Source organism: Muntiacus reevesi, chromosome 1, assembly GCF_963930625.1.
Source record: "Muntiacus reevesi chromosome 1, mMunRee1.1, whole genome shotgun sequence".
NCBI classification, from domain to species: domain Eukaryota; kingdom Metazoa; phylum Chordata; class Mammalia; order Artiodactyla; family Cervidae; genus Muntiacus; species Muntiacus reevesi.
Genome location: NC_089249.1, coordinates 73,817,452 through 73,834,503, shown reverse-complemented (window position 1 = coordinate 73,834,503; position 17,052 = coordinate 73,817,452). Strand labels below are relative to the sequence as shown.

Here is a 17,052-nt window from a genome sequence, read left to right as displayed (position 1 = left end):
AGTCACAGTACCGTATCACATTGCTAGAGAGGATTGCCAGTCTCTGGTCCGAAGTTACATGTGGTGGCAGCAGATATTATAATGGCTGCACTATCACTGAAAACTAGGCAGATTTGCCCCAGTTCAGTAGCCCATGTAGAAAATCTCTGAGCACTTTGTATTTCATCTGTGACTACTGAGGACCCCCAAGGTCACCATATGCTCAGCTTCACACTTGGCCTGCTTCCTCCACCTTCACTCCAGTATTCCTGTCCTCTTTAACTGCCTCCTCACAGCCTCCTTGATCTCCTTGTTGCGCAAGCTGTAGATAAAGGGGTTGAGGAAGGGTGTGAGCACTGAGTAGACCACAGCCAGGGCCCGGTCATAGTCCAGGGAGTAGCTCTTCTTCAGCCGAACGTACATGAAGAGGATGCTCCCGTAGAAGATGAGGACCACAGTGAGGTGGGAGGCACAGGTTGAGAAGGCCTTCCTCTTGCCTGCAGCGGAAGGAATTCTGAGCACTGTATAGATGATGTGCACATAGGAGCTGAGGATTAACAGAAAGGTGGCCAGGATCTTGCAAGAATTGATAATAAAGTCCACTAGGACATTGATCGATGTGTCAGTACAAGCCAAGCTCAGAACAGGAGGGAAATCACAAAAGATGTGCTGAATGTTATTGGGACCACAAAAAGGGAGGTGGGAGACCAAGGAAATTTCAGCCACTGGCCCAGCCAAGCCTCCCAACCAACAGCCAACAGCAATCTTGAGACAGAGTGCTGGGGTCATGCGAGTAGGATAGTGGAGGGGCTGACAGATGGCTAAGTATCTGTCATAAGCCATAGCTGTGAGAAGATAGCATTCAGTGGCCCCAAGAGAGTGGAAGAAGTAGATTTGCAGAAGGCATCCAGAGAAGGAAATGGTCTTCTTCTCACTGAGCAAGTTCGACAGCATCTTGGGGATGGTGACAGCTGTGTAGCCAAGTTCCAGTAAGGAGAGCATGCTGACAAAGTGGTACATGGGTGTGTGGAGCCGGGAGTCCAGGCAGACCACCAAGAATATCAGCAGGTTTCCCAGGATGGTAGTGAGGTAGATTAGGAGTAACAAGAGGAAGAGAAAAGCCTGAACACCCTGAAGATGGGGAAAGCCCAAGATGATGAACTCTGTTACCTGGCTCCAATTCCCAGGCTTCATTGCTCTCCATTCATATGCCTGGAATGTAAAATACGGAAGGATGAGGAACAATGTTGAGCCAAAGAATATCTATGAAGAAGGAAACCCTCAAAGTCCATTTGTCCTTCCCCTGGACCTCCAGAATAAGTGATCTTACTACATGTTCTACGAGGCTGAACTTTCTATCCCTCCCCCAAACAGTTGTCCACAACCTCCTTCAGAGTATCCATTCTTATAACCAGACTTAAATTGTCTTCTCTAATTATACAACCCATTTTTGGCTACTGTAATTCCTTCTATAACCAATTTATCTTTCTTAATGGAATCTATAGGTGTTTTAAAAATTTAAATATTCCTCAACCAGATTCATATCATAATTTATATATATTCCTTGTATGAGGTATAAATCATCATTTATACTAATAAAATACTAATAAAATAGTTCACTCCACTAAGATTAAATCATTTGGACCATACATTTTAATTTCAATTTTAATTCACTTTCTTCTTCAGTGTTCTGGACACCAAAGAATCAATGCTTTCACTCCCAGCTCCATTCCGTTTTCTTATGAAAACAGGTCTAACAGCTTCTTTCAAGCAGGTAGATCAGAGTTTCACCTCTTTTGGACATTGGTGAGAATCCTAGCCAAGGAAAAAGGGTGATTAAGTAAATAAAAGAGCCACCAAAAACCAGAGGGCAAATCTATCTCTGCATTTCTACTCCATACTGTGGCCACTTTATCAGTTCTTCTTACCACTTTCCCCCTCCACCAACTTCAAATGCACTTTTCTGATTTGTTTCTTCACAGATGGTAAATATTTGATTTTCACTGTGTTGAGGTCAATGCAGCAAAGATTAACTGAACATTATCTGTGTGTAAGCATTATATTAATACCTAGAACAGGGGTTAAATCGATAAAGAAAATATGGCATCTGAAGTTGAGAAACTAATATTCTAATAGAGAAAATGGAGAGCCAACTAATTACTTTACAACTGTTTACTAGAACATTCTATCATCATGGAAATATGCTACTGCTTTGTCAAGGAACAAAAAACAAGCAAGAAAACAAAACAAAGTGCAAAAAGTGAACCTCTTGATTCACTTACCCCACAGCCACTGCCCCATTTCCTTCTCTGTCACTGTAATAAACTCTTCCCATATGTAAGCTGCCTATATTTACTGCCTCTAATTCCTCTCTTACTACTCTATTGGGGTATACTTGATTAACAAGACTGTGTTAGAGTCAGACATACAACAAAGTGGTTCAGTTTACATGTACATGTATCTGTTCATTTTCAAATTCTCTTCCCATTTAGATTATTACACAATATTGAACCGAGTTCCCCATGCTCCACAGTGGGTCCTTGTTTAATATCCATTTTAAAAGCAGCATTGTGTACATGTCAATCCCTAACTATCCCTCTCTGGCTTCCTCACTGAATTTCTTCTCTAAGTCTGTGAGTCTGTTTCTGTTTTGTAAATAAGTTTATTTGTATCACTTTTTTTATCTTCCACATATAAGTGATAAGGTACAATATTTCTCTTTCTCTGTCTGACTTGCTTCACTCTTAAACTCATTAATTAAACCTTCATAACATCCTCTCCAGCAAAGCCTACATCCTATAGCCACTAATTAGCTAAGATTTGATAAATCCAATTGTCACTCTTATTCCTTTGCTTACTTGGACTCTCAGCCATTCTTCATGGAGGTCATCTATCCTGACTCTTGACACACTCTCATCGCTTGGCCCTCAGGATGCTATACTTTAGGTTTCTTTCTACGTTAGTGGAAATTTTCTCTCTGCCCTAACTTTTTAATGCCATAGTTTGCAGAGGTCAGCATTAATTCTTCTTTTCTCATTTCTTTGTAAACTCACCACTTTGTTAATGTCATCCAATGCTATGGTTTAAACCTCCCTTCCATATATGTGTTGATTTCTAAATGAATATCCCAACCAACATTTCTCTCCCTTATATATCTCTCCCTTATTCAACTGCCTGTGCACATCTCCTATTAATCATTTAGTAGCCATCTCCAAATGAATTCCCTTGGGCACTGCCCATAGTCTTCCCCATCTCAAATGATGGCAATTACAATCTCTCAGCTAATGGACCAAAATTCTCACATTCATCACTGTTTCCACCTTTCTCTCGTACATCCAGGATCTATTTTTCACTTGAATTAAGGCACTGTCATCATGCACCTCTGTTACTATAATTGTCTCCTAACAGATATTCTTATTTGCATTTGTTCATCAATACCCTCAAGCTGATGCAGCCAGCTGAGTTATCCTTTTAAATTATTAAATTAGGTCTTTCTTTTCCTCTCTTCTGTGGCTTGATATTTTACTGTCTTTGCTGTAGATGTTTCCTCTTCCTAAACTTTTTTTTCACCAAATATCCACTTGGATATCTTTTTCATTCATTACAAGTTTTCATCCAAATCTAACTCTCTCAGTCAGCTCTACCTGAACCACCCTAAATAAAACTGCAGTTTCCCTCCTTCCTTGCATCCAACTGAAATCACCTTTCACTACTTTACTTTTCATTTTTTTTTCCAATGGTACTTATCATCTTTAACATATTATAAAATGTACTTATTGATTATCCCAATTATTTATTGTTTCTCTCCTTTGTGAGAATATAAACTCTGTGAGACCAAGGGATTTTGTTGTTTAGTTCACTGATATACTTCAAGTGTTTAGAGCTGTGTCTCAAACATGATAACAATTCAGTAAATACTTGTTAAATGAAAAAGCAAATTTATAAAAATAAATGCTTATTTGCATATACAATAAGAGTTGGAAGAGCAATAAATGACCTACGGACTGGAAATGGAGTTCAGGAAAACCTCATAGAAGGCATAATTTCATTTGAAATGAAAAACTGTCAGAATTTTCTAGATGAAAAAATTAAAGTATTCTAGGCACAAAGGTATACTTGTGTAAAGGCAAAGTGTTATGAAAGGTCTCCTCTTTCTGCCCTCCAACCTTCTTATCACATCTTTCCTCTCTAGACCCATCTGATCCCATCCAAGCTAATTTTATTTACTCTGCTTTGTTCTTAGGATTTTCTTCTAAATCGGAGCAGCATGGCCACCTCTTATATCAAAACGTTTTTCATTCTGAGAATTAATGTGAATGTTTCTCCACTAAGATACCAGAGGACTACTTCTAGACAGAACTCTTCTGTGGGTGACTCTGCTTCAGCAGAATCATTTACTATCAGAGATTTCCTCTTTGTTTAGTTTTTTTAACTTTAAATTCTTGTCTGTCCACTGCCCAATTCTGCCTTCTCTCTCTTTCAAATCTTGGATGTAGGCATGTCACCTCTAGAAACTTATCCCCACATTTTTATCCAACTCAGATCTTTTCTTTCCTAAATGTTTCACATTCCATCCCTATAAACTTAAATATAAAACACCATTCCTGGAACTGCTGCTGCTGTTGCCGCTAAGTTGCTTCAGTCGTATCCAACTCTGTGTGACCCCATAGATGGCAGCCCACCAGGCTCCCCTGTCCCTGGGATTCTCCAGGCAAGAACACTGGAGTGGGTTGCCATTTCCTTCTCCAATGCATGAAAGTGAAAAGTGAAAGTGAAGTCGCTTAGGCGTGTCTGACTCTTAGCGACCCCTTGGACTGCAGCCTAGCAGGCTCCTCTGTCCATGGGATTTTCCAAGCAAGAGTACTGGAGTGGGCTGCCATTGCCTTCTCTGATTCCTGGAACTGCTCCTCTCCATATCTGGCCTCCCAATTCTACTCACAGATATGTTGTGTAGAGACCTTAACTAAACTTTCAGATATTCATGGCTGCAGCCTCCAGGCTGAATGTTAGAAGCCAATGTCTTGATCTTTCCTTTCTTGGAGGGTAAGGTTTCCACTTACCTCCAAAGACTCACAGTATTGTCAAACTGCTTTGCTTCATTGCTTAATGATGACCTGATGTCATTAGCTCCTTCGATACTCTGTCTGGGAAATCAAAGTCACCATGACCAGGTCAAGCATATTTCCCACTGAAAACTAGCACTTCATTCAACTCCTCAGTTCACAATTAGAGAGATTTTGACCAATTCCCTCATACCCAATCAATATGGCAAAAAATACTGATGTTTTTCCCTTGCACAGTTGTTTTATTTCATTTTCTTTTATAATTTTTAAATGCTGCTATAATTCTATTTCCGCACCAAGAGATTTTGAGTCAGTGTTGAAAAAAGCATTAGGAAATATCACTCCCTCTAATGACCTTCATAATTTTGTATTTCATTGTATGACTAAGAATATTTTAAGTGTATCAAAGATTCCATCAACTGATAAAAATGAAAGATCTTTTAATATCTGTAAAAAGAAAGAAAGCTGAAATAAAGAATAAAAGGAAACAGTCTGAACCAAACTTTATATTGTCTGTATGGTTTTCATTTTTATTCAAAGCAGTGAAAACTCAGATCTTCTCAGCCATGTAGGAATCCATCCTCTTGGCATCCCCCCACAAATGGGAATTAAATTTCTGTTTAGACTGACAGCGCCAGAAGGTCCTTGCACCATATGACAGTTCTTTCCCACTGTTGAAATAAGCCATTGCTGTTTATGGCTCATAAACATAAAGCCACGTCCTTCTCTGGAGGAAGGAAATGACAACCCATGTCAGTATTCTTGCCTGGAGAATCCCACGGACAAAGGAGCCTGGCAGGCTATACATAGCCCCTGGGGTCACAGAGAGTCGGACACAACTGAGCAACTAACACTCCTTCTATGGACCTGAAATCTGAGTTTCACCCACTATTCTTGGATTTTACTCTGTGGGGGGGGAAAAATTGCTCTAAGACAGATTCATAAATTTAAACATAATTGTCATGTCATAGGGATCTCACTGTTTACCAAATCGGTTCCCATCTTCAGTCTTGCTTCTTTTGTTTGCCATGCACCCTTACTAGAATATACTTTATCTAATGTTAGTCTGTTGACACCTAAACCATTTCTGGCTCAAGTTTCCTCACATTTTCCCTTGACCATCCAAGGTAAACACTGGCCTTTCATACCTCTAAATTCCCAGTAGCACTTCCTCACTTTTCCTCCAATTATATTCTGTAATGTACTGCAGTTACTTTTCATGCATGCATCTTATCATCCCAAAGCAACTCTTTGTGAAGTTAAAGAAACCTCATACTATGCCCCATCTTCTAGATACTTAGCACAATGCCGGATACGTTGCAATCATGGTGGCTAATGGAAAAATTATGATAATTTAGATGACTTACACAGCTCCTTAACTTACTAATTACTCACCCCCTCCCATTGGTTTCCCGATATTGTTGTCAGGGATCTTATAAAAATCTACCGCATGTATTGTTTTTGTTTTTCAATAACTAAGCTGTGTCCAACTCTGTGACCCTATGGACTATATCCCACCAGACACATCTGTCTATTGGGTTCTCCTGGCAAGAATATTAGAGTGGGTTGCTACTCTCTTCTCCAGGGGATCTTCCTGATCGAGGAATTAAACCTAGGGCTCCTGCATTGGCAGGCAGGTTCTTTACCACTGGCCCATCTGGGAAGCCTGTACCACATGTATAAATCAGTATTTATATTACTTCAGTCCTCTGTAATCAGTTTTATTCCCCTTATTCCCAAAATAGCTTTTACTACAAATCCCTTGCATTCTATTTTCAAGTCCCTACAGTTGCATTATCCATAACCCCAAATTATTTAAGCATAGGACCAAAGAGTTGGGAGTTAGGAAGGGGGTGAATTTTAGAGATCATCTTGTTTTATCTTCTTTTGGCAAAAGAGGAAACTAGAATACAGAAAGGAGTGAAGACTTTCTCAAAGTCAGACTAATTACAACATAACCATATATCCCTCCCTCTTGCACCTTCCTCTCACTCCACTCCCCCTTCACTATGTCATATAGCAGACACTAACACAATATTGTAAAGCAACTATAATCCAATAAAATATAAAAAGCTTAAAAAAACAAGCAAAGCTTAAAAAAAAGCAAAACTTAAAAAAACAAATAAACAAAAGCTTAAAAAACTTAAAAAAAAACAATCAAAGCTTAAAAAAACAAACAAACAAAAATAATCATAACAGCATTAATGGATATACAGAGTTAAGACAAAGTACATAAAAATGGAAAAAAATTAAATGATAAAACATAGCTAATTCACTAATTCTGAGCCCAAAGGAACATTTGGAAAGGAGAATATCTGTGTGTGTGTGTGTGTGTGTGTGTGTGTGTGTGAGTTTTTTAATGGTTTTTATGTTCTGAATTATATGTCCTCTGAACTCTAATCATTCTCCTCCTCTTCCTATTTCACAATGCTCTACATTCTTCCCAGTGCTCAGACTAGAATACGTGATGGTAGAAATGCCTGAGTGACAGCATTCTTACCCAGAGCTTGATGGTGGGAGGGTTCTTGGCTGTGGCAGCCCAGTCACTGCTGAGTTTGGAACTGGAAAAGAAAATCTCTCAGCTCACTTCTTACCTTTTACTTACAGCATTACAGTCACATACTCCTGGGGCCTGGAAGAATAGGAGTTTGGCACTTCGATAGAACCTCTGGGAGTAAGTCAAATCACGAAAGATTCCCCTCCTGTGACCAATATCATTGATAGAGTTCTTAGAGAGGTAGAAGCCCCTGGGTCTCTGAGCAAGCCTTCTGGGTTTGTTAAAATGCTCTCTCAGGAAGGTAAACTGTCAAAGAAGTTCATTTCCCAATGGTCCTTCATCATCCAGTAGTTCACTACAATTGTAATAACCACCAGTCCAAGTTGAGAAAGAATATCTCTAAGTGCAAATATTTTTTTCTGTAAAAATACAGTAACTGATACGGGAGATCTAAGTTCAGATAGATTCCTGTATCATACAACCTAGGAGAAAGCATACAACTTCTAATTATAACAGGATCTTTCTAAAATGCAACTGGCCTTCTAGGGCCCTGAGAGAATAAGAATAGAGCCAGGATGAGAACACAAATGATGTCAAGGCAGCCTCCTACTCCTGCCTGTTGCTCGTATCTATAGCAGTTTTATTTCAACTGCATACAGAATTTTCCTCTTCATTCTGCTATTATCTTGCTTTACAGGGAGCCCTGCCTCAGGATCTTGCATTTCAGTCTCAGCTGTTCTTCTAGCCATTTATGTGACACTGGCCACCTAACTGAGTATTTGAAGATATACTTTCTTCATATGAAGCAATAACAACCAAATGTAATAATGAATTTAAAATGTATTTATCAGTTATAACATATTCCACTAAAGGATTTAATTTTTTTTCATTTTCCCAGTCCCACTCATGCCTTCAAGTTTGTTCAACCAAATTTTTCCTTCTCTTCTTACTAACCTATTCCTTGAGGACTTTACTCTTTTTAAACTGAGTTATGAAAGGTTTTTTTTGTTTGTTTGTTTATTGTAGATATATTTTAAACAATAATTTAATTTTTGAGTCAAAGTGTTATTTTATCCCTTGATTGTTATGGATAGATTTTTAACTAATAATTATATGTAATTAATGACTATAGATTTATTTAAAACTTTTGGTTATCCCCACCCCCAACTCACACACATTAAAAGACTTCAACAAACAATAACATAGTTTATAACACCTCAGTGCTTCATCCCAAGAATGAGTCTCAGTTCAGTTCAGTCATTCAGTCGTGTCCGACTCTCTGCAACCCCATGAACTGCAGCACGCCAGGCCTCCCTGTCCATCACCAACTCCCAGAGTTTACCCAAACTCATGTCCATCAAGTCGATGATGCTCTCCAATCATGTCATCCTCTGTCATCCCCTTCTCCTCCTGCCCTCAATCCTTCCCAGCATCAGGGTCTTTTCCAGTGAGTCAGCTCTTCACATCAGGTGGCCAAAGTATTGGAGTTTCAGCTTCAACATCAGTTCTTCCAATGAACACCCAAGACTGATCTCCTTTAGGATGGATTGGTTGGATCTCCTTGCAGTCCAAGGGATGCTCAAGAGTCTTCTCCAACACCACACCTCAAAGTCATCAATTCTTTGGTGCTCAACTTTCTTTATAGTCCAACTCTAACATCCATACGTGACTACTGGAAAAACCATAGCCTTGACTAGACAGACCTTTGTTAGCAAAGTAATGTCTCTGCTTTTTAATATTCTGTCTAGGTTGGTCATAACGTTCCTTCCAAGGAGTAAGCGGCTTTTAATTTCATGGCTGCAATCACCGTCTGCAGTGATTTTGGAGCCCAGAAAAATAAAGTCTGTCACTGTTTCCACTGTTTCCCCATCTATTTGCCATGAAGTTGAAAGGTTGTTGCTGAATCACGCAAAGACGCCAGGGTTCTTGGCCTCTAAAGGAGAATAATTCAATTCAGGGCCAGAGACAAGGCTGGATCACTCAGAGCTTTTGTGTAATAAAGTTTTATTAAAGTATAAAGGAGATAGAGAAAGCTTCTGACATAGGCATCAGAAGGGGGCAGAAAGAGTACCCCCTTGCTAGTCTTAGCACTGGAATTATATACTCTCAAATTAGTTGTTACAGTGAATCAAAAGAAGGTCTGGAGGTTGTAAAGCCCTCACCAGACCCGCTCCCATGATTTACATTCTGAGATGACAGGATTCGCCGGGAGGCTTTTCAGAGACGGTCCTCAAGCAGGATACATTATTGTTATATAATCCTAAGGAATGGGGTGAGGGGAGTTTGTCCTTTCATCCTCCTTGAGAAGTCCAAACCCCTCTCTCCATGGGGACCCCTAGACTTCTTATCAACCTGCCTAGGAATTGACTCTCTCAAAGCGATAGGACCAGATGCCATAATCTCAGTTTTCTGAATGTTGAATTTTAAGCCAACTTTTTCACTCTCCTCTTTCACTTTCATCAAGAGGCTCTTTAGTTCTTCTTCACTTTCTGCCATAAGGGTGGTGTCATCTGCATATCTGAGGTTATTGATATTTCTCCCGACAAACTTGATTCCAGCTTGTGCTTCATCCAGTCCAGCGTTTCTCATGATGTACTCTGCATATAAGTTAGATAAACAGGGTGACAATATACAGCCTTGACATACTCCTTTTCCTATTTGGTACACTGCTAGCCACCCTTAATGAAGTTGCTGCCTGAGACAGTCCAAGGCTACCAAAAGAATCTACTGTATTCTAGCCAACTAGTAGGCCCTTTATTTTGGGGGACTCCAATATCATTGCAGATGGTTATTGCAGCCATGAAATTAAAAGACGCTTACTCCTTGGAAGGAAAGTTATGACCAACCTAGACAGCATATTAAAAAGCAGAGACATTACTTGGCCAACAAAGGTCCGTCTGGTCAAGGCTATGGTTTTTCCAATGGTCATGTATGGATGTGAGAGTTGTACTGTGAAGAAAGCTGAGCGCCAAAAAATTGATGCTTTTGAACTGTGGTGTTGGAGAAGACTCTTGAGAGCTCCTTGAACTGCAAGGAGATCCAACCAGTCCATCCTAAAGGAGATCAGTCCTGGGTGTTCATTGGAAGGACTGATGTTAAAGCTGAAGCTCCAATATTTTGGCCACCTGATGTGAAGAGCTGACTCATTGGAAAAGACCCTGATGCTGGGAGGGATTGAGGGCAGGAGGAGAAGGGGACAACAGAGTATGAGATGGCTGGATGGCATCACCAACTCAATGGACATGAGTTTGGGTAAATTCTGGGAGTTGGTGATGGACAGGGAGGCCTGGCGTGCTGTGGTTCATGGGGTCACAAAGAGTTGGACACGACTGAGTGACTAAACTGAGTGGGCCCTTGATTACCCTTTCTTAGAGCACTTACTGAAAAGGGTTTACAGTTGTGACTCCTTCCCTTATCCTTTTGAGATGTGTATGGATCTCTTCCAACTCAGAAGTGTCTTTCTCAAAGTACCTAAGATCCATTGCTTTAAAGTGTAGTCATCAGGAAAGGCAGGGCCTCTGTCTCCCAGTCTCTGTAACAGATTAGAATCCTAACTTAGTTAATTGCCAGCTACCAGACACAACTGACCTTATTGCACTTATACTTACCAACCCTATTTAATTTTTCACTTCCCTGACTCTATGTCCCCATTCTCAATTTTCTCTCTACTCCCTCATTCTTATTTTAAACAACTGTCACCTGTGTACAAATTGAAGTTGAGTTCGGTTCACACTGTACCTCCTACTTTATTCCAATAGTATGTAACTGATTAAAATTTCTCCTTACTACTATAACTAGTACCTAGTTTTGTTTATTTTTGATACCCATCACCTTGAAAAAAGGCTCCTATTTGTAGGATTTGGGTTTCCCTGGCAGCTCACCTGGTAAAAAAAAATCTGCCTGCAATGTGGGACACCTGGGTTCGATCCCTGGATTAAGATTCCCTGGAGAAAAAACAGCTACCCACTCCAGTATTCTTGCCTGGAGAATTCCATGGACCATATAGTCCATGAGGTGGCAAAGAGTCAGACTCAACTGAGCAACTTTCACTTTCCTTGTAGCATTTATTGATTTGCATAGTGTATATACTCCAACACCATGATTGATTTCAAGCTACCTGCTCACAAAATTCCTGACAATTTAATACTCACCTCTCAGGAATGAACTGAACATGCTCAATTGTTCAGTCACTCTGTCTTGTCTGACTCTTTTAGATCCTGTGGACTGTAACCCACCAGGATCCTCTGTCCGTGACATTTTCCACACAATACTGTAATGGCTTGTCATTTCCTTTTACAGGGGATCTTCCTGACCCAGGGATCAAATCTGCATACTCTGCATTGGCAGGTGAATTCTTTACCACCAAGCCATCTGGGAAGCCCCCAGGAATGAAAAAGCTACAGCCAACTAAGACAGTAGAGATGAATCTCATAAATACATGTAGAGTGAAAAAATCAGACACAAAAGATGTATACTGTAAGAAACAACTTCTGCAAATAGCAAGACAGACAAAATCAACCGACAGTGTTAGATGTCATGTTATTAATTATACTCGTGGGAGGGAAAGGGGTATGTTTAATATAAAGGAGCATGGGGAGTGTTGGAGATATTTCCAGTGTTCTGTTCTGAATGCTCATTATATAAAAAGTTTCCATCAAGATTTCTCTAGTAGTTCAGGGGCTAAGATTCTGGACTCCCAATGCAGAGGACCCAGTTTTGATCCGTACTTGGGGAACTAGATCCCACATGTCTCAACTAAAGATTCAGAATGCCACAATGAAAGAGTCAGTGTGCCAAAATGAAGATCCTATGCACTGCAATTAAGACTCAGCACAGCCAAATAAATGTTTTTTCCAGTAATCATGCACAGGTGTGAGAATTGGACCATAAAGAAGGCCAAGTGCTAAAGAATTGATACTTCCAACATGTAGTGCTGGAGAAGATTCTTGAGAGTACCTTGGACTACGAGGACATCAAACCATTCAATCCTAAAGGAAATCAACCCTGACTATTCATTGGAAGGACTGATGCTGAAGCTGAAGTTCCAATACTTTGACTGATATGAAGAGCCAACTCATTGGAAAAGACCTTCATGCTGGGAAAGACTGAGGGCAAGAGGAGAAGAGGTGACAGGGTGAGATGGTTGGATGGTATCTCTGACTCCATGAACATGGGTTTGAGCAAACTCCGGGAGACAGTGGAGGACAGAGAAGCCAGGCATTCTGCAGTTCAAGGGGTCACAAAGAGTGGGACATGACTTAGCAACTGAACAACAACAACACAACCAAATAAAAAATAAAAATAAATATGTTTTCTTAAAAAATAGTTCGGTCTCAATGAACATTCATTTTGTTGCACATTTATATCTTATACAGTTCTCTGTATGTTTAAGTGTCATATTTCAATAATGATTTTCACTGATAGTCTACCATCTAGCTTGTACATTTTGCATTCCTTTGGCTAGTTGCAGGCTCTGCAAAACAAAAGGGTTGTGGAGTCAAGAACTGAAGCTGACATATAGTATGCAATTTATTCAGAGTGTAGTCAATTTTTCACCAAATCAAGTAGAGAGTAAAACAAACTAGGAATCAGGCCCAAAGAAAGTTGAGTCTTTTCCTTTGTTATTTCCAGACCCTTTTGCTTTGTGTTTCCCACAGATATTTACATTAAATGCATTGCAACTAGGTATGGAGGATTTGAAGAAAGAGATGAAAGATAATACCTTTAATTAGTAAGTAGGAAGGCAATGGGCTCCAGTAGTGATTGGAATCAGGAAGAAATCACTGAAGATAAAAATATATCAGTGACAAGAATGGGTAAGATTCATGGTTGTTATCATTCAGTCTCCCAGTCATGTCCAACTCTTTTCAACCCCACGAACTGCAGAATGCCAGGCCTCCCTGTACCTCACTATTTCCTGAAGTTTGCACAAGTTCATGTCTGTTGCATCAGTGATGCCATCCAGCCATCTCATTATCTGACTCCCTCTTCTCATTCTGTCCTCTGTCTTTCCCAGCATCAGGGACTTTTCCAATGAGTCAGCTCTTCGTAGCAGATGACCAAAATACTGGAGCTTCAGCTTCAGCATCAGTTCTTCCAGTGAGTATCCAGGATTGATTTCCGTCAAGATTGACTGGTTTGGTCTCCTTGCTGTCCAATGTACTCTCAGGCATCTTCTCCAGCATTACAGTGTGAAGACATCAATTATTTGGCACTCTTCCTTCTTTGTGGTCCAGCTCTCACAACCATACATGACCACTGGAAAGACAATAGCCTTGACTATACAGACCTTTGTCAGCAGAGTATGTCTCTGCTTTCCAACATATTGTTTAGGTTTGTCATAACTTTCCTGCCAAGAAGCAATCATCTGATTTCATGGCTGCAGTCACCATCCACAGTGATTTTAGAGTATAAGAAGAAGAAATCTGTTACTACTTTCACCTTTTCCCCTTCTGTTTGTCATGAAGTTACAGGGCTGAATGCCATGATCTTTAGTTCAGTTCAGCTCAGTTCAGTTGCTCAGTCATGTCTGACTCTTTGTGACCACATGGACTGCAGCACGCCAGGCCTCCCTGTCCATCACCAACTCCCAGAGTTTATTCAAACTCATGTCAGTTGAGTCATTGATGCCATCCAACCATCTCATCCTCTGCTGTCCCCTTCTCCTCCCACCTTCAATCTTTCCCAACATCAGAGTCTTTTCAAATGAGTCAGCTCTTTGCATCAGGTGGCCAAAGTATTGGAGTTTCAGCTTCAACATCAGTCCTTCCAATGAATATTCAGGACTGATCTTTAGGGTGGACTGGTTGGATATTCTTACAGTCCAAGGGACTCTCAAGAGTCTTCTCCAACACCACAGTTCTAAAGCATCAATTCTTTGGCGCTGGGCTGGAGGAAGCACAAGCTGGAATCTAGATTGCTGGGAGAAATGTCAATAACCTCAGATATGCAGATGACACCACCCTTATGGCAGAAAGTGAAGAAGAACTAAAGAACCTCTTGATGAAAGTGAAAGAGGAGAGTGAAAAAAGTTGGCTTAAAGCTCAACATTCAGAAAACAAAAATCAGATGGCAAATAGATGGAGAAACAGTAGAAACAGTGGCTGACTTTATTTTTGGGGGCTCCAAAATCACTGCAGATGGTGACTGCAGCCATTAAATTAAAAGATGCTTAATTCTTGGAAGAAAAGTTATGACCAACCTAGACAGCATATTAAAAAGCAGAGACACTACTTTGCCAACAAACGTCCATCTAGTCAAGGCTATGGTTTTTCCAGTAGTCATGTATGGATGTGTGAGCTGGACTATAAAGAAAGTTGAACACCATAATCTCAGTTATTTTAATGTTTAGTTTTAAGGCTGCTTTTTCACTCTCTTCCTTCACCCTCATCAAGAGTCTCCTTAGTTCCTCTTCACTTTAGGCTGTCAAGAGTGATATCATCCACATATCTGAGGTTGTTGATGTTTCTCCTACCTATCTTGATTCCAGCTTGTAATTTTCAGCCCAGCATTTCTCATGACATGCTCAGTGTATAGGTTAAATAAACATAGTGACAGCAGACAGCCCTGTCATACTCCTTTCTCAATTCTGAACCAATCTTTTGTTCCATACAGGGTTCTAACTGTTACTACTTGACCCACATACAGATTTCTCAGGAGACAGGTTAGGTGGCCTGGTATTCCCATCTCTTTAAGAGCTTTTCACAGTTTGTTAAAGACTCATTACACTTTCTATTTATTGCATTTGTATTAAATACTCACCATATTTAGACATTTGTTAGATTCCGGGTGTAGATATACATCAAGTAACAAAACTGACATGATTTTAGACCAAATATATTTTATAGTCTTGTAGGAAAAAAACTGAAAAGTTTATCTATATCCAACTATATCTACGTATACACAAATGTGAGAGACTTCCCTGGTGGCCAGATGATAAAGTGGCTGCCTACAATGCAGAAGACCTGGGTTCAATCCCTGGGTCTGGAAGATCTCCTAGAGAAGGAAATGGTAACCCACTCCAGTATTCTTGCCTGGAAAATCCCATGGATGGAGGAGCCTGGTAGGTTACAGTCCATGGGGTCGCAAAGAGTTGGACATGACTGAGCAACTTCACTTTCACACAAATGTGAATATACATATAAATTTTGATACATATTTTGAAGGAAAACAAACTACTTCAAAAAGAAAATAAGTAGCATAAATAGGATGACTTTTCAGAAGTTCTTTAAAAAATAATGTCATTTGAAAGTGACATTTGAACAGAAACTCATGCAAAGAGGAATGAGTCAACTGAAGTGCTAGAGGGGTTGTAGAGGTTGTGGAGAACAGTATCAGTTTCCTGAAACCATACGGATCTTAGTTTGTTTGAAGAAATTAGAGTGATAATTTGACTGTATAAGAGTGAACTGATGGAGGAAAGGTGGGAGTCAATGTTGGAGAGAAAGGTATGGGAGAATACTGTTGAATCTTATAAAGTGTAACAAGACTTTGGATTCTGTGTTAACCATAATTGTAATATTTCATGGTTTTATTGAATGGCATATCCAATTTAGCTTTAAAATATGTCACTTTGGTTTTGCTATGGAAAATATATTAGAATGGAACAAGAGTAGGATCAAGGAGAGTGGGGAGAATATTATTGTATCAATTCAGTCGAGAGATATTGGAGATTTATACCGGGAGAAACACTAAAGAGAAAAAGAAAGGGGGAAAAAAAAAGATTTGAGAATATATTTTGAAGAAGGATTGGCACATGATAATAATGAAGGACGAGAAGAAAAATTAAAATAAACTTTGAAATTTTCTGCCCAAGCACAGAGAAACAAAAGCATTAAAATTTCAGGATGGGAAAATTGAAAATTTACCTGTGAGCTCTAATAAATATTCAAAGATTGAAAAGTTATAATCTTATAAGAACTCTTGCAGTCTAGGAAAAAAAATAACTCTGTTTTTAACAAGTTAAGTTTTAAATTATTTAAATACATCCAGATAGGATTGTTAAGAGGCATTTGCATGTATAAGTCTAAAGCTCATAAAAGTGTTCTGGTTTGAAGATGTCAAGAATTGTTGACATCAGTAGGGATGGAATTTAAATTCTTAGGAATAACTCTGAGCATCTAAGAAGACAGTGCTACATGACAAGGACCATTGATAAAGACCAATTAGAGGGATAAGGAGAAAATTAAGAGACACTGATAACATGGAATCTGAGAGACAAACTTCTTAAGAGGAACTGGTTATGTGCATCAGGAGCTCAGCAAAGAGCAAAGGCAAGACATACCTAATGGATTTGGCAGTGTGGAGGTCAGTAATGACCGTGGCAAAATATTGGTTGAAAGGTCTGAGCCAAAGCCAGATTGAAATGGGTTGCAAACTGAATAGAATGTGAAGAACAAAAGACGGATTATGCCATTCATTATATTGAGAAATGTGACTGGAAAAGAACAGAGGAATAGACCTCTAGCTGGCTGGAAATATGCAACCAAGGAAATGTGTACTGTGCTATGCTTA

At 39.6% G+C, this 17,052-nt stretch overlaps 1 protein-coding gene across 1 annotated transcript; it reads right to left on the bottom strand.

The window, feature by feature from the left end:
• Nucleotides 1-234: 234 nt before the first annotated feature.
• Nucleotides 235-1,173, bottom strand: LOC136173097 (olfactory receptor 6N1). The gene has a single exon (XM_065942427.1). It carries the CDS (start codon nucleotides 1,171-1,173, stop codon nucleotides 235-237), a length of 939 nt encoding a protein of 312 aa, XP_065798499.1.
• Nucleotides 1,174-17,052: the final 15,879 nt, after the last annotated feature.

Coding starts and splice junctions, on each gene's coding strand:
- LOC136173097 (XM_065942427.1), bottom strand. CDS start 1,173: ATGAAGCCTGGGAATTGGAGCCAGGTAACAGAGTTCATCATCTTGGGC.